We start from the raw sequence: 22745 nt of genomic DNA on the forward strand, positions 1-22745 counted from the left end.
AGTTCCTTGTGAAACTCAAACTCCTCATCCTCCATGCATGCCAGCTCTTTCTCCTGGCTTTCCAGTCTCTGTGACCATCAGCACATAGACTGTGGCCCTCACACATTACTGAACTTAGCATGAACTTTCTCCACTATTCTTTTTTTTTTTGAGACGGAGTCTTGCTCTGTCGCCCGGGCTGGAGTGCAGTGGCCGGATCTCAGCTCACTGCAAGCTCCGCCTCCCGGGTTCACGCCATTCTCCTGCCTCAGCCTCCCAAGTGGCTTGGATTACAGGCGCCCGCCACCTCGCCCGGCTAGTTTTTTTGTATTTTTTAGTAGAGACGGGGTTTCACCGTGTTCGCCAGGATGGTCTCGATCTCCTGACCTCGTGATCCGCCCGTCTCGGCCTCCCAAAGTGCTGGGATTACAGGCTTGAGCCACCGCGCCCGGCCTCTCCACTATTCTTAATGTTATTTTCCTTCTTCACTGATTTCCTCAAACTAAGCAGCCTTTTATTTTTCAAATTGATGGCCTCCCTTTAACAGATGCTTGCAAAAAGGTGGAACCAAATAAAAGTGTTTTGGAAGAGTTCTAGCTTTCTCAACTTAAACACATCACAGAGCTCTGATCATCTTCAACATACATGGCCCAGCCCAGACCAGTCAAACTCGTTCCCCAGGTTTATTCTAAGTGGAATAAATATAGAAAGACCCTTGACACTGGGTAATTGAACTAGAAAACTGTGGGCCTAAGACCATCAAGGCCACTCCACCCACCCACACCAGGTGGAGGAAACTTGTCTGCAGTGGGTGAGAATGAAGACAGACAGAGTGTTGGATGGAGACATGACCCTGAAGGGACATGCTGAAACCCAATTCCAGACCCTTAAGTCCCCAGAGCTTCCCTGCTTCCTTCAAGTTCCCTGTCGTTCTATGAGCCCCTAGAGTCTCCTTCCAATATATCTTCTTTTCGCTTGTACCATTTTTAGTTGAATTTCTGTCACTGGCAACTAAAACGGTTGAAAAATACACTAGTTTATATTCTGATGGCAAATTAATTGATTTTCCAAAAGATTATAACTTCCCTGCCCAAAGCCCTTTTTGCCCCAACTTACTTTTCCTATCTTATGTCTTTTGTACATTCCGTAGAGTGTCTATTCACTGACCCCTGAACATACCTGAGCTTTCCTTCTTCCACGTTATCATCCCTTCCTTCCCTTTTCTGGTACTCAAAGCTGTGTTTATTCATCACTCAATATTTATCAGAAAACACTCCTCAAATTCTGTGATCTTTCCCTCCTTTGAACCACACCCATTAGAGTGTAAGCTTCTTAATAACTGAAGAGTGTTCCCCATTCATTTCTTTACCGATCACCACCATCCCTCACCTCAGCACGAGACCTTGAGGACAAATGCTAAATAAATGTTGGCTCCTTGGTGTCAATGAAGTATGTCCAATCACCAGTTTTTGTATAAAACCCATTTCTTTTATTGTAGCATTAACATTTTTTCAGTTTCATATTGGTGAAATCAGGATTCATATTATAATCATTGGCATTCCAGAATTTGATTATTAGTATTTTTTCTCAGTACATAAAATATGGGTGTATCTTACATCTCACCATGTCAGTGAAGTAAAGTATCATTCATGCATTCCTGATAACGATTGTGTTTGCTTCTCTGTCTTGCCTCCAGGGTGAATCATCCCATGTTCTATTTCCATAGTTCCTGTTTTCTACTCCTACTGATGTTTTCTCCAGTTTACCTCTTTAAATTTCCTACTTTTCTCAAGTAGTGTCAGACTATTATACTGTAATAAGGCAATGCTAAATACAATGGTGTCATTGTATCATGGCCCTGCATGATAAAACACTGTTTATGATTCTAAATATGTCTGCTATAGAATTAACTCCAGTTTAACACAGAAGCTAGCAAAAATAAATCTTTATTTGTTTTAATTTGTGAACAGGCAACCATGTTATATGAGTCATAATTCATGAAAACAATGCACTCAGAAGTGGAGTAGTGTTGGAATTAAATAAGTTTTACAACCAAAGCAATATGATATATTTAATGACAATAAGATTATCATTCTTTGAGCAGCACTGTGGCTTGGGAGAGTCTCTAGAGATAAAAGGTTTCTGGTTGGGTGCAGTGGCTCATGCCTGTAATCCCAGCACTTTGGGAGGCTGAGACAGGCGGATCACCTGAGGTCGGGAGTTCAAGACCAGCCTGACCAACATGGAGAAACCCCATCACTACTAAAAAATAAAAAAATTAGCCAGGCATGGTGGCGCATGCCTGTAATCCCAGCTACTCGGGGGCTGAGGCAGGAGAATCGCTTGAACCCAGGAAGCAGAGGTTGTGGTAAGCCAAGATCAAGCCATTGCACTCCATCCTGGGCAACAAAAGTGAAACTCTGTCTCACAAAAAAAATAAAAATAAAAAAGATTTCTAAACTAGTCCAGATGCCCTGTACCACACAATTATCCATGTTTATGCACCTTTGTTCTTCATTGGTCTATGAGGCTGGGAAATCTAGTGGTCTTGGGTCCAGCAACTCCATAGTGGGGAATCTGTCCTCATAAGTACCGGCATGGTACTTGATCTCTAGGGCTGTGGAAAAAGCCAGTCTCTCACCTCCTCTTCCCATAGCCTAGGATCCTGCCAAAATGAATGACTTGCCCACAAACCCTATTCTCTGCAATGGCAAACCTTCCCATTCTCCCCATGCATCCGCTTAGGCTGGTCTCTTGGCTGGTAGGGCTTCCTCGTCTTTAGGTCTGCCCAGCCCAATGCAGCAGCTACCAGCAGCTGTGCTTACTGAGCCCACTTGAGTGTGGATGGTGTAACCAAGGAACTGAGTTTTCAATTTTATTGAACTTCAACTAATCTAAATAATAATTATTATTACTTTAGAGATAGAGTCTCGCTCTTTCACTCAGGCTGGACTACAGTGGCTTGATCACAGCTCACGGCAGCCTGGAACTCCTGGGCTCAAGCAATCCTCCCGCCTCAGCCTCCTGTGTAGCTAGAACCCCAGGCACACACCACCACACCCAGTTAATATTTTTAACTAATTTAAATTTAAATAGGCTTGTGGCTAGTGGCTACCATATTAGACAGCCCAGATCTAGGATGTATTCTGTCCCATTTCTTCTTCTTAAAATCCTGACCTTCAAGGGGCATCTCAGGGCTGCTTTCTCCATGAGGTCTGGATCCCTGGTGGGGCTGTTTTTCCTCCCTCAGAATTCCCATCTCACACTGAACTATTACTGAGGCACTAAACACTCTTATTCTTATATTATAGGTATTCGTGTGGCATTTCCTCTACTAGTTCCTTCTCTGAGAGCTTTGACTACTCTTATTCTTAATTTGGACCCCACTGTACCTAGTGCAGAGATACTTTAAAATGTTTTTGCCTGAATATATAATAGTAACACTGCAATTAACAGTAACAATAAGGAATTGACAAGAGTTGCTGTGTAGTAAAGGACTAACCTTGCCCCAAAAAAGTTTTGAGCCTTAGTCCCAGCTCCTGGGAGGCAACCTCTATGCCCTTGGAATGTCCTGTGAGATGGAAGGGTCTTTGTCTACTCGGGCCTTGGGCCACACCAGGTAATCTATGCCAACAATGTGATTTATGATAGGTGCCCTGGACCTCAAGGTACCAGCTCAACCTCTGGAGGGGCAAAAGACTAAAGTCAGCCATGTGGGCAATCAGCCATAAATCCATGACTGACCCCAGTAAAAAAAACCGTACACCATGGTGAGCTTGGGTGAGTTGCCCTGGCTGGCAATACTCCATGCACATTGCTACACATCATTGCTGGGCAAAGTTAGTTCTATCTGCGTAACTTCACTGGAGGAGGACAGTTGAAAGTTATGGACCTGGCCTCTCCCAGACCCTGCCTTATATGCTTAAGAGTAAAAGCAACAACAAACAGAATGGGTCTATGGGGTAAATGGGGTTGAAGGAGGGGAAAGAGCAGAAGTACATCATGCCATACGTAGAATGAGCACAGCTTAGAGAAGATCTCTAAGGAAAGAGACTATTTTTTCATTTCCACAGTACCTGATGCAGAGTGGGACCTTAATATTTAAAGAATGGTTGAATGGATGGCTAAATGAATAATCTCCTCTAATATTGCAAAATCCTGTGGGTTGCCATACTCCCACAGGCAAATCATTTCCTGTCTGGGATCTGAGCTCTTTTCCCTTCTGGGTAGGCACTTAATCCAGTTGTATGGGTTGACGGGGTTTTTTTGTTCCTAATTTCCTGTCTCCTATCCAGAATGCCCCTAAGCTTGCACTTCAGTTCTTCCTTTTCCCTCCACAGCTGAATCCTAGGCATCCTGAGGGTCTAAGAATGTCTAGGAGGCATTTGAGTCCTTATTTATAGGAGGGGAATTCTTGTGAACTAGTTCACACACAAGAACAGAAGGTCCCAGAGAGACGTGAAGTGTGACGCGAGACATAGCATGAACAAGGAGTAGCCCCACGAGGTCTGGGGTCAGGGTAGCTGGAGGGCTCCTGGGCTCCTCTGAGAGATGAGTGCTGCTCAGGGTGGTCCAGTAGCTGTTGCTCTGTCTGGTGAGGGGCGTGTGGTCAACAAGTCCACCTGTCAATGACTGGCCAGGCCCCCCTGATGTCTATGCCCTCTTCTAGGAACAGCCTTGGAGCCCCTAGGAAAACACTGACCAATAAATTAAGTTGAAAAATATGTAGGAGGCAGGGAATATCAACCTAGAGTATTTGTCAATGGCATGGGTGTTCTGGAAGATACGAAAACCCATCTGGCCCTTCAGAAGCCCCTTCTTTCTGGCAGCATTGGCTTCACCACTCAGGCCCAGGTGGACCACTATTTTGTCTTGCCTTTCCTCTTCCGTCAGGATATGGCTTCTGGGATACCCAGCCAGGCTGTTGGCCTCAGACTCACTGTAGCTTCCATCCAGTATCATGGTTTTTGAATGAAGCATTCCACACATGCACGGGAACTATGGGCAGCAAGCACGAAGAACATCATTAAGCCTTGTGAGGTGGGCAGAGGAGGGGGCCTGGCCCAAAAGCAAAGCCACATTGCTATTCAGAACCACAGAAAGACAGAACTAGAAAGATCTCCAGAGATTACTTAGTCCAATGATCCTCTACCCTGGTTGCATATTAGAATCATCTGCACAGCTCTTTAAACTGGCCGTGCCCGGGCTGAACTTTAGAGCAATTAATTTAAAATTCCCAGGTGATTCTACTGTGTAGCCAGAATTGAGAACCACTGATCTAGTCCAAATCCCTCAATTGTAGAGGCAAAAACTAAGACCCAGAGAGCTATACAATTCTGAGACCACACAGCTGGTGTCAGAGCAGGACTTGAAATCCACATAGTCTGATTCCAGCTGCAGGACTCCACCTTTCTGTGCATGAATCAAAAGATGACTAGGAGCCAGGCGCAGTGGCTCATGCCTACAATCTCAGTGCTTTGAGAGGTCAAGGCAGGAGGATTGCTTAAGGCCAGGATTTCAAGACCAGCCTGGGCAACATAGTTAGACTCCTCTACAAAAAAAAAAAAAAAATTTTTTTTTAATTAGCCAGGCATGGTGGCATGCACCTGTAGTTCTAGCCACTCGGGAGGCTGAGGCAGGAGGATCATTTGAGCTCAAGAGGTCAAGGTTGCAGTGAGCAGTGATCATGCCACTGCATTCCAGCCTGGGTGACAGAGCAAAACCCCGTCTCTTTTTTAAAAAAGAAAGAAAAAGATGATGAGGTAGAAGAGTGTCCTTATCTTAAAAAGTTACATTTAAGAATCAAGGGTCATGGTATCTGCAATGTGTTTTTAGACAGTTCAACTGCACCAACAGATACATGTTTATATGGAGAAAATGTACATTCATTCAGAAAATGAATGCATAATCCATTTTCTCCATATAAGCATGTATCTGTTGGTGCAGTTTTTGCCACACAAAAATGGAAAAATGTTAGCAGTATTGGATCTAGGTGCTGGGTACCTCAATGAACATGACCCTATTCTTTTAATAGTTTCTGCAAGTATGAAAGTGTTCATAAGACATTCTAAGTGGGAGGAAGGGAAATGGTTTTGCTTGACTTCTCCTCATAGTTTAGTCAGTAGAGAGTGGGCTTCCACTGGTGCCTGGATGCTTGGTGTTGACCAAGGGCAGGAGGCCCACTTGACACAGCCAATTGGCGTTGATTTGAGTATGTTTCTGACCTGGCTCTCAGCCCTTCAGTGCCTCTGTTTTTCCATCTAGGAAAGTGAAGTAACGAAGTTTCACAACCTGCCTCTTATTGTTACGGATCTTGAAACTCTCAGATGAATATCATAAAGCTTTAGAATGCAAAAATAGATGAATGATTTTATGCAGAATTAGAATTACTTGAAGTATTCTTATCCTTAAGAAATTGTTTGTGGTTTGGGGGGCTATTTTTTTCATCAGGCATGATTGTTTTATTATTATTTGCTATGTCTTTGTTCCATCAGTAACAATTCTTTTTTTTTTTTTTTTTTTTTGAGACAGAGTCACTCTATCTCCCCGTGGCTTGATCTCGGCTCACTGAAACTTCCACCTCCTGGGTTCAAGTGATTCTCCTGCCTCAGCCTCCTGAGTAGCTAGGATTACAGGTGCCTGCCACCATGCCTAGCTAATTTTTGTATTTTTAGTAGAGACAGGGTTTCATCATGTTGGCCAGGCTGATCTCAAACTCCTGACCTCAAATGATCTGCCCACCTTGGCCTCCCAAAGTGCTGGGATTACAGGCATTAGCCACTGTGCCCGGCCAACAATTCTTGAATAATTAACAAAGACGTGTAGATATAAGGGAATTAGGGATAAAAGGTCAGTAAGAGGTCATCTCTCTCTCTTTTTTTTTGTTTTTTAGAGGGGGTCCTGCTTTATTATTACCCAGGCTGGAGTGCAGTGATGCCATCTCGCCTCACTGCAGCCTCCACCTCCTGGGCTCAAGGGATCCTCCCACCTTGACCTCCCGAGTAGCTGGGGCTACAGGCACACGCCACCACACCCAGCTCATTTTTGTATTTTTTGTAAGATGGGGTTTTGCCAAGTTGCCCCGGCTGGTCTCAATCAAACTCCTGGGTTCAAGGGATCCACCTGCCTTGGCCTCCCAAAGTTCTGGGATTACAGGCGTGCACCACCATGCCCAGCCCTATTCAACTCTTTGTATTTAGGTATAATCACACCCAAACTGATAAAATTGTGTGATATTATCATGGGGGGTTATTTATTTATTTAAGGCACGGGTCTTTACTTCTTCTCCTTGCTCTAAACTGAAAATCTTTCTGCTAAAATGAAATAGACTTTTCTCCTACGATTTTGAGTTCAAATCAGGAAATGCCAAAAATTCCGATAAATCCCTGTTTTCCAGATTGGTCTGTTTCTAAGAAAGAGGAAGTGGCTCCTGGCATGTCAGACAAGGTCTGGCTAATCAGCCAAAGTATTAGAGCAGCTGAGGGGAGGCAGGCCCTGGGCTCCCACATGCTCCCACCTGCACTTATCTGCCATTCAAACCAGGGGTGGGCCTATTGGGTCCCAGGCAGCTTTTCCCTTTACAGAGTGGAAATCACACTTCAGTGAGCATCAGAAGCACCTGGGAGCTTGCTTAAAATGTTGATTCCAGGGTGCCGTCCTCAGAGATTCTGAATCAGTAGACCTAGGGTGTGGTCTGCTGTGGGAAGTCAGGGACCCCGAATGGAGGGACCAGCTGGAGCCACGGCAAAGGAACATAAATTGTGAAGATTTCATCTTAATATGGACATTTATCCATTCCCAAATAATACTTATATAATTTCTTATGCCTGTCTTTAATCTCTTAATCCTGTTATCTTGGTAAGCTGAGGATGTACATCACCTCAGGACCACTGTGATAACTGTGTTAACTGTATGAATTGATTGTAATTCAACCTATGTTGAAATATTGGGGGTGGGTTCCCCCAGTAGTGGTCTCGGGAATCTATTTTTTGAGAACCTGTCTCAAACCCGGGAATCTATTTTTAGCAGACTCAGGAGGTGATTCCAGGGCAGGTACTCCATGGCTTCCACTTAGGAACCTCAGCTCTATTGGGAACCATTTCAATGACCATGAATATTAGTTTCTCTGTGAGACAGCAGATGGTGCCTTCTCACCTCTGTCTGCTCTCCAGCAACTATGCTTCTTGGTCTTAAATCCTACGTTTGACAACAGCAGAGTACGAGCTCTCACCTCCTGCATGTCTGTTCTCACACAGACAGAGGGGGAGACTTAGGGGCCTGAGGCCCTCTCCACAGGTGACTTCCTTGTCTCTTTAAACAAAGTCATACAATTGCTGGCAAAGATCAGGACCTGATAGGGAAACAGGGCAAGTTGTGCTAGTGAACTGTTCGTTTGTGAGCCCCTGTTTGTCAGATGAAGCCTTGCTATTTTTTTCAACTGCTCTATACAGGAAAGTCTAATGATTTATAAATCAAAAGTGTTTAAATATGGTCCAAAGGCCTGTGATAATGACCAGTGTACAAATTACCGAAGTTTAAACAAGTCAATTTTCTGAAGTAAAAAATGTTTGACTAGAGCTTTAAAAATAAGCAACCGAGTATAATATATTTGGAGATGTAAACTAAAAATAAAGTTCTAAGCCCCCAGACTGACTGAACTGACCCCCGTCTTGGTCAAGGAGACCCCAGAGAAACCTTAAAAACTGAGTTCCCAGTCATGACGGGACAAGAGGCCGGACACACCTTGGTATATAGTCTAAACCTCCTTTTGGGGTTTAGACACAACTGACCAGCGTTAATGCTGAAATAGAGATCGTAAGACAGAACAGATTCTTTATGGCCCTAAGATACCAAATTACGAACAGTACCTAAGGCCATTCTAGGGCCACAGTGAAGTCACATACCCCTGCACTTAAAGAATATACTGTGTGCTGCCACAAGGTTTTTCTTTTTCTCTTTCAACTAAACAAGCACTGGTCTCAAGATAAATGATGTTAAAACAATTTGAGGCTGGTGCGGTGGTTCATGCCTGTAATCCCAGCACTTTGGGAGGCCAAGGGGGCAGATGGCTTTGACTCCAGAAGTTTGAAACCAGTCTCAGCAACATGGCAAAATCCCATCTCTTTTAAAAATATAAAAACTAGCTGGACGTGGTGGCGCATGCCTATGGTCCCAGTTACTTGGGAGGCCGAGGTGGGAGGACAGCATGAGCCCGGGAGATGGAGGGCAGTTAGCAACCACTGCATTCCAGCCTGGGTGACACAGCCAGACCCTGTCTTAAAAAAAAAAAATTGCAGCTCACCGACCATCAGACACTGAGTCACCAACCCCTGGCCCCTATTCCACCAGCCATAACTATAGCTTTGACTGGACAAGAGAGTGATTTTAGTAACCTTCTCTTGATAAGACCATCAATCCTGGACCAGTCCTGGTCAGTTTACAGAGGCTGTTCACTTGAGTGCCTTTGTGTCCCTTTTACATATAGGGTCTAATTGTAATACATTGAACTGTTAAGTCTCCACCCCAGGGTGAACATGGGTTGTATGTTACATGCACATTTGTTCAATAGGCATGTGTCAGGACTACCTTCAAAAATATTCGTAAATCTTCCTATAGCCTATTGATTATGTATATTTAGCCATATTCAGCATGAAGCTCCTACTCCAACACCTCCTCCTTCAAAGTACCTGTGTCCAGGTCTTTACGGGAGGCTGCACTCCCCAGCCTGCAGGATGGCCACCTTGCAGACTGGAATCCTTTATAAGAAATAAAGTCTCCTTTTTCAAATTTATAAATTTTCAATTTTTTTAAGTTAACAGAAACAAAGTGGAAATACTTGACAGGTATAATACAGGTGTTGAAAGACAATTTTTGAAAAGGCAACATATTCTCTTTTCCTAAAATGTAAAGGTCCCATTGACCAAAATGTCATCACATGGCAAAAATAAATTATTTTAATTTTAAAAGCTCCCTTATGCTAAAAGGCTAATGGCCACTCAGTTGTGCATAAATGTGAGATTTTCATGTCCCTTTATCTCCATAGCTTTTAGATGAACCCCCATTTTGATTAGTGCAATGATTGACAATGATCGGGGAGCAAGCCAGCATTATTATTATTTACGATTAGGTTGGTGCAAAAGTCATTGCAGTTTATGTCATTACTTTTGCACAGACCTAACACTAAAATGAATAGGAATCTGACTATGAACGAAAGACTGCCTCCCTGTGCCAAAGGCTCATGAGCATGGCTTTGTGAAATCTCCCAGCTGTATTCTATCTCATAGTTTGCAGTTGACCCTTGAACAACGTAGGTTTGAACTGTGGAGATTCACTTAGATTTTCTTCCACTTCTGCCACCCCAGACACAGTAAGACCAGTCCCGCTCTTTCATCCTCCTCTTCAGCCTACTCAGAGTGAAGATGACCAGGATGAAGCCCCTATGACGATCCACTTCCACGTCATGAATTATAAAAATATTTTCCCTTCCTTATGATTTTCATAACATTTTCTCTCTAGCTTACTTTATTGTAAGAATATAGTTTATAATACATATAACATACAAAATAGGTGTTAATCGACTGTTTATCTTATCAGTAAGGCTTCCAGTCAACATGAGGCCATTAGTAGTTAAGTTTTGGAGGAGCCAAAAAGTTATACTTGGATTTTCTACTGCACAAGGGGTCAGCCCCCCAACCCTGCCTTGTTCAAGGATCAACTATAGTATAATATAGTACAGTACAGTATAGATAGTATAGTATTTATTTTTTTATTTTGTTTTTTTGAGATGGAGTCTTGCTCTGTCACCCAGGCTGGACTGCAGTGGTGTAATTTCAGCTCATGGTAACCTCCACCTCCCTGGTTCAAGCGATTCTCCTGCCTCAGCCTCCCGAGTAGCTGGGATTACAGGCATGCACCACCATGCTCGTCTAATTTTTGTATTTTTAGTAGAGAGGGGGTTTCACCATGTTGGCCAGGCTGGTGTTGAACTCCTGACCTCAAGTGATCCACCCACCTCAGCCTCCCAAAGTGCTGGGATTATAGGCATGAGCCACCGTGCCAGGCCAATAACACAGTATTTCCAACTTCTTTCTGCAGCCACACATAGAAGTTTTTCTCTTTTAAAGAAATATATGGCCGGGCGCGGTGGTTCAAGCCTGTAATCCCAGCACTTTGGGAGGCCGAGAGGGGCGGATCACGAGGTCAGGAGATCGAGACCATCCTGGCTAACACGATGAAACCCCGTCTCTACTAAAAAAATACAAAAATCTAGCCGGGCGAGGTGGCGGCGCCTGTAGTCCCAGCTACTCGGGAGGCTGAGGCAGGAGAATGGCGGGAACCCGGGAGGCGGAGCTTGCAGCGAGCTGAGATCCGGCCACTGCACTCCAGCCCCGGCGATAGAGCGAGACTCCATCTCAAAAAAAAAAAAAAAAAAAAAAAAAAAAAGAAAGAAATATATATAAAATATTTCGCTTTAGTCCTTACTGTGGCTGAATTTTCACTGGGCACTGATAAATAAAGGTGGTTTTTTGTTCTAGAACTCTCCCTTCTCTGGTCATAAGACAGGGAGGCATTGTCCTTAGACATGTTCACTAATAATAGTGAGAGTTTGTTTGTCTAGATCCTGATGTATGTGAAAGATCAAAACAACTTTCACATACATTATCTCATGTGACTCTTACAGTAGAGGTGAGGGTTCTGTAATTTCCCTTTGACAGATGAGAAAACTGAGGCTCAGCATAGGTGGCAAAGTTGAGTCTAAGACCCAAGTCTTCCTGTTCCTAGTCTTTGTCCAAAGACCTTCCCCTTTCTGGAATCCTTTGGGATAGAAGCCAGAACCTATTCTAAAACAAGATCCTCCTCCTTTTGCACAAACATCTCCTTTTTCTACATGCAACCCCTGCCTCTGCCCCCTGCCCAGCCAACGTTCATTTTCACCCAGTAGCATGGACTTAGACAAGGGCAGAAGAAGCCGTCTCACCTTCTCCCGCAGCTTCCGTTCCTTGCGCTCCTGCACGGTGGTCAGGTAGTTGACGGCCGCGTACTCCAGCACCGAGAGGAACACGAACACAAAGCTGACCCAGAGGTAGATGTCCACGGCCTTGACGTAGGAAACACGCGGCATGGAAGCGTTCACGCCCGTGATGATGGTGGTCATGGTCAGCACCGTCGTGATACCTGCAACACCTGGCCTTAGTTGGGCTGCTGACAGCGATCTAGAACTGCCCCCACATCTCACTAAGTCACGATTTTACACTCTATCTCCTAAGCCACATGAGAAAGTTCCAGGTGTGTTTCTGCCTCGGAGAGGGGCAAGGATCTGCTCCACCAGCTGCCAGGCCTATTCTCCCCGGAGCCAACCCGCTGCTTATCTCATTATCCTTCAGGCACCTGAAAGACTGCGTTTCTGTGATGTGACCGACAAGGAGAGGACCTGTTCTCATGTGGAATTAAAGACAGTGACTAAAGGACACCTCTGAAGGAACATTCCCAGACTTCAAGGAATAGGCACATTCTCCCTCATCTAAAGTCCCTGAAGACTGTGGAAATTCCCAGAGGCCCATCGTGCGGGATTCTTCTTCACTCTATCTTGCTGCTTAAACCCTCACCTTTCTCAAAGCCCAACCTAATGTTGTCTAAATTTACAACGACATGTTGTAAACTCTCACTCTGGAATTCAGGGTCTGTAAAAGGCTAAACCACAGCTCCAGGGAACGTGGCCCTCCTTTTCCCAGAAATCTCATATTCTGTGCCCTGCTTCCAAGCCCTCAGTCTGTCTAAACAAGGTCAGCAAATGAAGTTTTTGTATTTACAGAAGGAATTGTTGGCATTTGCAGAATCATCTTATTTATCTAAATACTGAGCTCTGATACTGCCAGTTGTCAAAGTCTATACCCCAAATCTTTCTGAAGTGATGCAGTCACAGTTGATGTTGTTTTAGCTCCCTCTGGCTCTCACAATGTGGAGGAAACTGAGGCCAGCATCTAGATGGCAAAGGCAAGAAGCAGAAGTTGCTCCTTCTGACTCTAACAGCTCATCAGTTAAGAACTCTAAATAATGATTTTTACTTTTTGTAAACATAGTGATAAGTTGAAAAAAATAACCACCCGACCACATCTTATGAAATGCTTTTACCCAGTGAAACTCTGGCAGGCACAGCTCTGCGGTCGATCCAGAAGGACACCCAGGACAGCATGACCATCAGAGTGGCAGGGAAATATGTTTGGAGCAAGAAGAAGAAGATGTGGCGACGCAACGTGAAGTTGATATACAGACGGTTGTACCAGCCTGGGGGACACAAGAAGAAGCCAATGAGGTTCCATCTGAGAGGTAAAAGCAAACTGTGTCCCTGGGAACCTGTCTTTCACTGACATGGCCCTCATCAGCAACAGAAGGTTGAAATTAATGATCAGTTGGCTTAACATAATACCTTTCTTTTCCGAAATCTAAGCACTTTCTCCTATATATAAATATCTTGCCAATATCTAGTACATTTACTATCTCAGTTGGTATTACCCAACTTCTCTTCACAGTATTTTGGGAAAGGGTAGAACTACACAGAAGGGAAGTTTTAGTCATTTGGGTTTTTGTTTGTTTGTTTTTGAGACAGGGTCTTGCTCTGTAGCCCAGGCTGGAGTACGGTGGCACACTCACAGCTCACTGCAGCCTCAACCTCCCAAGCTCAAGCGATCCTCCCACCTCAGCTTTCTGAGTAGCTGGAACTACAGGTGCGTGCCACCATGCTTAGCTAATTTTTTTTTTTTTTTTTGTATTTTTTTGTAGAGACAGGGGTTTCGCCATGTTGCCTAGGCTATAGTTGTTTGTTCTGTATTTGTAATTTGCAAATTACAACCATATCTCTTGAGTGACTTGCTGCTCAAGAGCATGAGAGGTTGGAACAGTTCTATTTTGTTGAGGCCAGTACCACTGAGACAGGAGCTGCGGGAGCTAGGCTCTGGTCACTGTCACCTTTGTTGTGAAATTGTCACCTTTATTGTAAGATCCTAACCCTTTACCGTGCAAACTCCACATCTGTCACAGAAAGAAATAGGCTGTTCACATGATTCTAAAGTCTGACATTTGGGACATGAGGAAATGAGACTCTGAGAGGTTTTTCCAAAGCCTTAGAGAGTCAGTTGCGCTTCTTTCAACGCAGGCCTCCAATGCCCAGGCTAGTGTACAATTCACTGGCACTAAGTATATTATTCACAATATAGTACAACCATCACCACTATTCATTGCCAGACCTTGTACATCATCCCACATAGAAACTCTGCACCCATTAAACAATAACTCTCCATTCCCCCTCCCATGAGTTCCTGGGAACCTTTATTCTATTTCTCTCTCCTTATTTTTTTGAATAGAGACAGAGTCTTGCTCTATTGCCCAGGGTGGAGTGCAATGGCACAATCATAGCTCATTGCAGCCTCAAACTCCTGGGCTCAAGCAATCCTCCCTACTCAGCCTCCTGAGTAGCTAGAACCAGGGGCATGTGTCCCCATCCCTGGTAATTTTTTTTTTTTTTTTTTTTGAGACAGAGTATCACTCTGTCCCTGAGGCTGGAGTGCAGTGGCACGATCTCAGCTCACTGCAACCTTCGCCTCCTGGATTCAAGCAATTCTCCTGTCTCAGCCTCCCAAGTAGCTGGGATTATAGTGGCCTGCCACCATGCTCGGCTAATTTTTGTATTTTTAGTAGAGATGGGGTTTTGCCATGTTGGCAAGGCTGGTCTCGAACTCCTGGTAGGCAGAAGCCAGAACGTATTCTAGGCTACATTATTCTAATAATCAAAATTTAGGCTGAGCATGATGGCTCACGCCTGCAGTCCCAGCACTTTGGGAGCCCAAGGTAGGAGGATTGCTTGAGTCCAGGAGTTCGAGACCAGCTTGGGCAACATAGTAAAACCTCATCTCTGCAAAAAAAAAAAAAAATTGGCTGGGCATGGTGGCACATGCCTGTAGGCCCAGCTAATCAGGAGGCTGACGTGGGAGGATCACTTGAGCCTGGGAGGTTGAGGCTGCAGTGAACCATGATCTCGCCACTGCACTCCAGCTTGGGAGACAGAGTGAGACCTTGTCTCAAAACAAAAAACAAAACACACACAAAACATATTTTCCTTGGGGTTAAGGCTGAAGAAGAATTCAAATGTACTTTCTTGCACATTTGAATCAGATTGTGGCAAAAGATAGCTACCAGTGCTACTGTAGAAGGCCAGTCTGGAAGTCGTGTGAAATTTCTGAATCAGAAACTGAGACAAGGAGATCTTCTCATCTGTTTTTAGGGATTCATCCCCATTCTTCCAGTACAGCATCAGATCTTCATCTGTATAGGCATCTTTGGGAAGAGGAAAACAAGTTAATGTGCCTCCTTTGCTTCTGATGCAGGGTGAAGTAACAGGGAAATCCCATGCCAGTCCAGAGGTAAATAGGTCTTAACGCTGGCAGGCAGGGCTCAGCCTCATGATTACTAAAATGGCACCAAGATCAGACAGGAAAGAAGGCAAAGGAATTAGGAATGCTAGTACTTACAGCTCTCCAGCTCCAAAGAACAGGTCTGGGAGTCCAGGGGAAAGTGGCTGAAGTCCATGTTGCACATGGCAGTGACCGTAATCCTAGACAACCCAGAGTCACGTATTGGCTTGCGCAGTGAATTACTGGCTCCTACATATGCCCAGAGCAAGAAGGCACAGTACACAACTGAGCAGCTGCCTCCTCACATCTGCTGCAGAAGCTTGGAAACATAGTTATCTGAGTTATAGAACCTTAACTTCTAGAGTTTTGTCGTCTGTAGTAGAGGATTAGTGCTCTGCCAGATCCCCGTTACTGGGCTGGTGCGCCCCTTCCCCAGCCACTGGCAGTGCTGGCTGCTAATGGCTCTCTCCCGTGCCTCTCTCTGGGCTTTGCCCTCAGCCAGCAGGGCCACCTCCTCAAGAGACACCTGGGAGGCCCCCTACTCAACTTCCACCCAAGGCCAGAGGTGTCTAGTATCAGCATTGCCATTCTAGTGAACTCTACAAGCAGACCAGGGGGATGTGGGACAATGAGCTTCATCAGTGACAAGTAAGAAAAAAGCATTTTTTTTAAAAGATGTGGAACATGACTGCTTACATGACTCCCCGTACTCCAGAAGCCAGTCTGCAATAGTCCTCAATACACAATAGCTATTTTGGCGGGGGGGGGGATGCTTTTTTTAAATCTTTTTTTTTTTAAAAAAGGCTATTTTTAAAAAGACCTTTATTACCAATCAACTAGAATGACATGCTCTCAGGGAACAGAAGGTACAGCATGTGGAAGGTCATTGTCTCACTCAGGCCAAAGTAGTCTTCTCACCCAAGCTTAAGACCCCCAGTGATGGGGAAGTCATCCCCTGCTGGGGTGGCCATGTCATGTTTAGATAGTTGTGACTGGCATCAGAAGTCTCCTCCCATCCAGGAACCCACAGACCCAACCACAGTGACAGTCTTCAGGGCCAAAGGGCCTGACCACACATACTGGAATGGCACTGGACAAAGGAACAGTGGCCCCCGGACAGCTACCTCATGCTGTACAGCACGTGTCCATCCGGGAACACCCTCAGCATGATGTTGTCAGTGGTGGTGTCATGAGTGAACGACCTTTTGGAGTGAACAAAGAAGACATCAGGGACCCAGATCTTCTTCACCAGCCGGCCATCGAAGGTCATGCTCTTGTTGCTGGCGCTGGAGAAAGCTAGCCTCTCATCCTTCCAGTAATGCCGCAGGTACAGGGTCATCGTGAAGTCCTGTGGGAGCCGGGGTGAGACCAGACACAAATGGTTTAGAAAGTTTTCTTCCTTACAATCAACCCATCATCCACTACTGTGATGGACATCTCAGGCTCAGCCTCCAGGTTCAGAGGTGACAGTTCTGCAGCCCTGTGGCATGATGGCACTGTGCAGCTGGAAAGAGAATGGCCCATTTTTATGCATCATGCACTTGGAGCCCAGGAGGCTGAGCAACCAGCCCCTCAGGCTTTGCAAATGAAAACTGTGTCTGTGCTTGCAGCCTGGCCTGGCAGCCAATGGGGAAGGATTTCTCCAAAGTTCTGCTCTCTCTCACTTAGACCTCTCCACACATGGTTCCTTACCCACTGGCTAACCATTCCATTTCAGCTTAGTGGCCACTTAGGAGGATTCTTCCATTAGGCTTGTAAGATCCTTGAAGGAAAAATTGTGTCTTGCCCACCATTGCATCCCCATTCACCATAGAATTTAGTGCCTGGGAAAGCACGTAGTAGACGCTTAATAAATACTTGCTGGTTGAAAGATTGGGGAGATTAATGGATGAGGGGCTGGGCAGCTGCGTACCTACTATAATTTCTGCCTGAAATCTTATCTTGTTCAAAAGTGTCTCCTTGCCTGCATGGTTGATCCCTTAAGAGTTTGGTCCTCCCCATAGCCAGAGCTAACACAGGAAAAATGGAAAAATAACTGCCCAAAAGATCCTCTTCTGGGTAGAGAAAGGCTGGAGAGAGTGCATGATTGTGGTGGGCCCAGAGGGAGCCCCAGGAAGAGAGGAAAGAATAAGCGAGCACTGGGATAGTGCATGCATGAGAGTCTGTCCCTAGACTGATCCTGGCTCCCAGTGCATCAGTAGCTGCCAGGAACTCCCCTTCCACACACAAGGAGAGCAGCCAATAAGAAACCAGCCAAATACCCCTTCTGGTTATTTCCCTTCTAGGTCACAGAGCTGAAGAGCAGGCTCTGATGGGCCATCGCCCAGGAGAAGTGCAGATTCACAAACACCAGGTGTGTATGGCTACCTTGGATATTACCTACTTACTGCTGGAGTCCACCTGCCTTCCCATGGGTTGGTGGTTGCTCTGTGAGAGGCAGGTCATTCTAGATACCTCTCCCTGCGATCCTGAGCCACACAGGACAAAAGTCTTTGCACTCAGCACAGACATCTGGGTTGATTCAGTCTAGGGCAGCCAGGCTGTCCTAGACACAGCTGGTTCTGGAACTGGGCTCAGCTGCTGAATATCCAAAGAGGCTGGCAATGTACAATCTAGCATCTTGGAAACTGTCATACCTGAACCTTTCACACCTGGGCCCCATATTTTACCAGGTGCTGGAGCTATGGGGGGTGCACAACCTCAGTATCAACCATATCAGCTCTGCCGGGCTGGGTCGATTAGGAGCCAGGGGAGTTCCCACTCTTCAAGGGCAGATGACGGCATTGCAAGTGGGATGCAGTGCTGGAAAGTGGAGCCTCCCCGACTTTTATTTATTCCACACATTTTCAGGGCCCCTGGGGGGCCACACTGGACTAGACTTGGAGATATTGGGGTAAAGAAACACACGAGTCTCTGCATTCATGGAGCTTATAGTCAAGCATGGAAGACAACCAATATACAAGAAAAAACCCCAAATAAATATATAGCACAATTATAAATGATGATGTAGGCTATGAAGAAGAAACAGAAATTCTTTAGATCAGGAAGTCGGGAAAGCCTCTTTGATGAAGTCTCATTTTAGCTAAGGCCTGAAGGATAAGAAGGAGATAGCTGTGGGGAGGGCCAGAGCCGGAGCATGCTCAAGATCCCTGAGGCAGAAGAAAGAGAAGTTTGCAAACTGAAAGAGAGGCAGACAGAAGAAGGAAGAGAGGAGGCTGGGGCACTGGAGTGGGAGGTGCACCTCTCCACTGGGAGCCCTGCAGGACACCCAGGCCTGTGGTGGTAGAATGGGGGTAGACGTGGAGTGGGGGGCACTGCCGCAGAGTGAGTTGGGGAACTGCACTTGCAGCAGGAACTGAACATCAGAAAGCTGCAAAATTTCAGCCTGAAACTGTCCACCTCCAGTACCCCTCCAGGTGTGGTTCGCCTGGTCACGTGCATTATTTGTGGCGTGTTGAAAATGCAAAGTCTTACTCCCAGAGATTCTGAATCAGGAAGTGTGAAATGGGGCCCAGGAACCCACATTTAACCAACTCCTCAGGTTATTTTTACCCATGCAGCTTGAGAATGCCCGCTCTAGATTTTACCGCTCCAGGGCTGACTTCCAAGTGCCCATTTTATCACCTCCAGCTCCCGCTCTGCCCACACGGGCACAGCCTGCATCACCAAGGCCCACCACGCTACAGACTCTCATGCTGTCTCACTGGAGGCCGCTGCATACCATGTCCACCTCGGAGATGCTGTCCAGGCTCTCCACCTGCACGTCGACGCCCACTGGGATGGCAGGGCCTGCAGAAGAGCAGAGACAGCTAGTTAAGGCACCTTCCTCTCTACCTCTGGGCTGGAAACAGCCCCCGTTGGCTTCCCCCGGGGAGCCAGGACTGGAGCAGGCTAGGGCAGAGGTTTAGAATTCTATGAGGGTTTCTTGCTAGTTCCTGACGTGTTGGGTGTCTGAGCTCTCTCCACGAGGTCAGCAACTGTGCCTGCCTTACGTGCCATCCCTGGGTCAGGCTGGATGTGTAATCCATGCTTATTGGATGAATCGATGAGCTGATCACTACTTTTTACATCCCAGGGCTGTCTCTGTAGGGTAGAGGTAATAATGTTGCTCTAGTGCCTGACCGGAGACACTGGTCACTGGGCCTCCTGTGACGACTGAAAAAGAGAATGAGGCCTAAGAGCCTCCATCTCTGGGCTGGGCACCTGCATGCCCTGGTCTGGATTCATTCAGTCATTCAGGCTCTACCTATGCAGACCCTGACATATAGCTGGGGTCCAGCCTTCTAGAGGCCTTCAACCCAGGGTGAGACGAGATCTTCTCTGTGCAATGTCACATCACAGCAAAGGACAATGAAACCTTGTCAGGCCATGTCAGATTAGAAGTATGAGAAAACCCAGCACGGAAACTAGCACTGAACTTCATCTGGCCTACAGCAAGATTTCCAAAACTGAGTTTGTCTGTGGGGTCCTGTCCTTTCCCTTGAGCTGGGTGATGGTTATGTGGATACGTTCACGTTAGGAGAATGTAGTGAGTGATACACTTATAATGGGTGCACTTTTCTGTGTGTATGTTATGCTTTAGTAAAATGTTTTTTGGATTTTAATAATTTTTTTAAACTTAGAAAGGGAAAAACCAACAGCCTGCATCTGTCAGTCATATTAATGAATGCCATTACGCTTGAAGTCAGGTGCAGCTGGGCTGGGCCTCAGGGGGAGAGGGCATTGTCCAGAGGCCAGCCTAGCTACACATGGATCCTCTTGAGCCCTGACCAGGGAACACGGGACCAGGACGTTCTGATCCACTGTGGTCTGTGCAGGGAGAACCTTAGGGGGACTCGGTGAGTCTGAGTCCTGAGGGATGAGCAGAATTGGAAGGGGCTGAGACTTTGGCCATGGGCAGGGAAGGAGGATCAGAGATTCTCACACGGCGTATGTAGGAACTAGAAAGCCCAATCCTCAGTTCCAGCCCAAATGCAGGGTAGAGGTCCTCTTGGAAGTAGTCCAGGGCAGGGGATGGCCTCACTGACTCCCCCACGGCTCCACATAGACCTGCAAACACTTGAAATCCCACCGTTCAAGATTTCCTGTTTTGGCTGAGCCTGACAGAATGGAAGTATTTTATTCATGACTGGTGAGGTTGGGTGACGATTTTCTGTTTCTTAAATGTGAAAGAAAACAAGTACAATGCTTTAATTTTTCCCTCTCAGATAAATCAGGGTATAAGTTGAACGTTCTATTTTTCTGTGTTCCTCAGATGATAGCTAAGATCAGGGCCCATGAGAAATCTTTGCTCTGACAGTCGTCCATATTCTCTTTTTTTATTTTTGAGACAGAGTCTCGCTGTGTTGCCCAGGCTGGAGTGCAGTGGCACGATCTCGGCTCACTGCAACCTCTGCGTCCCAGGTTCAAGCAATTCACCTGCCTCAGCCTCCTGAGTGGCTGGCATTACAGGCGCCCACCGCCACACCTGGCTAATTTTTTGTATTTTGAGTAGAGGCCAGGGTTTCATCATCTTGGCCAGGATGGTCTGGAATTCCTGACCACAGGTGATCTGCCCGCCTCGGCCTCCCAAAGTGCTGGGATTATAGGCGTGAGCCACCACACCTGCCTGCATTCTCTTTTTATTCCAGGCTCCAGAAGTGCTTTAAGGGTGCCAGAAATGGGATGGCCCCTGTGGGAGGAAGCCCCTCCTCAGGGCTTACCAATTGCCTGTTTTTCTCCCCTGAGGGACTTGCAACCCGAGGGAGGGTGTGTGGGCAGCCTGGACAGGGCTGTCTCGTAGTACCTGGATCCCACTCCCTGCTAGAGGTTTCCAACACCATTCATTCCCTCATCTTGGGGACCCTTCATTAGTCTGAGGTGTTCAAATGGCCCGGAGTGGCACTTTAAAATCCGGGGTAGCACAGCCTCCTGTGAAAGATGTACAGTAGTCTCCCCGTTCCCCGTCTGTCCTGTACCTGCTTTCTCTAAAGTGCCAGGTGACCTGCTGGATACAGCAGTCCCAAGAGCCGCAGGGAAGAAACAATATAGCAATGGCCCTCTTGGATTCTAGTGGCCTGGTTTTCAGATAATGCGCACAGTGTTTGACCAGGAGCTACTTTTGGCTCAGGCATTTTCCAGATAAAATGTCAGCTGGCCTGGTGTTAGTTACTGTGTCTGTTCTCAGGGCCTGGCTTGCTCTTCATAGCTCCAGTGCCCTTTTAAGGAGAAATTTGGTAAAAACCGCAAGGGAGGCATCAGTGCTCTGGAGGTATTGCCCACACGGAGTGCAGGTCTGTTTCAGGCGCCCTGGGTTGTTGGAGGAAAACAATCTGTCTATTCAGGAGGTCGCAAAGCCACATTCAGGGAAGCTCGCACCTCAAGTTTGAGCAGAGACCAAAGGCTCTGCCCTCCTTGGTCTGAGCACTGCCTTTGACCTGCCCCACTGCCTGGCTCTCCAGATCTCCACTTTGTGGCCCTTCCTAACCTAGGTTTGGGAGAAATTCTTGCAAATTACTGGTCTTTCTCCTTCTTCCATGAACAATTTTATGTTTTGAGTGGGGCTGAGTCCTAACAAGTCCTACTTAAAAGGAAAGTAGTCTCGTTAAACTAACGAGGTTTGGCCCCTTAACACTGCTGTAGAGTTTTCTGCTTTAAGAGAGGGGCTGGGCTGGGTGAAGTGGCTCACACCTGTAATCCCAGCACTTTGGGAAGCCAAGGTGGGTGGATCATCTGAACCTAGGAGTTCAAGACCAGCCTCAATAACACAGCAAAACCCCGTCTCTACAGAAAATACAAAAATTAGTTGGGCATGGTAGCATGCACCTGTAGTCCCAGCTACTCAGGAGACGGAGAGGGGAGAATTGCTTAAGCCACGGAAGTCCAGGCTTCAGTAAGCTGTGAGCATGTGCCACTGCACTCCAGTATGGGCAACAGAGTGAGACCCTGTCTGTAAATAAATAATTTAAAAATAATAATAATGAGGGATCTGGTAATGCAAAGAGTCTTCTCTTTGGGATTTCTCTTCTCTGGTGAGATTTCAGGCAGTGTAGCCAGTTAGGTGACAAATTCAAGGCACCATTAAGGAAATACATGCTTAGCCAAGGGCTCTTCTTGGTTCCTAACCTTCTGCCTTAATTTTTCTTTGCATGGTCGTGGAAAGCACACTTTAGGGATTTATAACATCCAGTAAAACATTGAAAAAGGTAATAAAACATGTCCAAATCAGGTTCACTCCAGGAATGCAAAACTGGTTTTAACACTAGAAAATCAATCAAGGAGTTCCAGTAATAGCAAGCTAAGTAATTCACACTAACATTTCTATTGAAAATTTAAAAATTGGACAAAAATATAAAAACTTACTTTTTTTTCTTTTTTTTT

General features: G+C 46.0%; 1 protein-coding gene across 1 annotated transcript in view; it reads right to left on the reverse strand.

The window, feature by feature from the left end:
• Window positions 1–3577: 3577 nt before the first annotated feature.
• Window positions 3578–22745, reverse strand: part of GABRR2 (gamma-aminobutyric acid (GABA) A receptor, rho 2) — a 63953-nt gene continuing 44785 nt past the window's right edge. The window contains exons 3-9 of the mRNA XM_011941925.1: window positions 19108–19175; window positions 16511–16734; window positions 15504–15586; window positions 15169–15309; window positions 13111–13263; window positions 11957–12153; window positions 3578–4977 (exon numbers count right to left, since the gene is read on the reverse strand). Coding sequence (XP_011797315.1) covers window positions 4666–4977; window positions 11957–12153; window positions 13111–13263; window positions 15169–15309; window positions 15504–15586; window positions 16511–16734; window positions 19108–19175 — 1178 coding nt within the window. The 3' untranslated portion in view covers window positions 3578–4665. The remainder of the gene's footprint in view (window positions 4978–11956; window positions 12154–13110; window positions 13264–15168; window positions 15310–15503; window positions 15587–16510; window positions 16735–19107; window positions 19176–22745) is intronic.

This window comes from Colobus angolensis, unplaced genomic scaffold (assembly GCF_000951035.1).
Source record: "Colobus angolensis palliatus isolate OR3802 unplaced genomic scaffold, Cang.pa_1.0 Scaffold203, whole genome shotgun sequence".
Lineage (NCBI taxonomy): Eukaryota > Metazoa > Chordata > Mammalia > Primates > Cercopithecidae > Colobus > Colobus angolensis.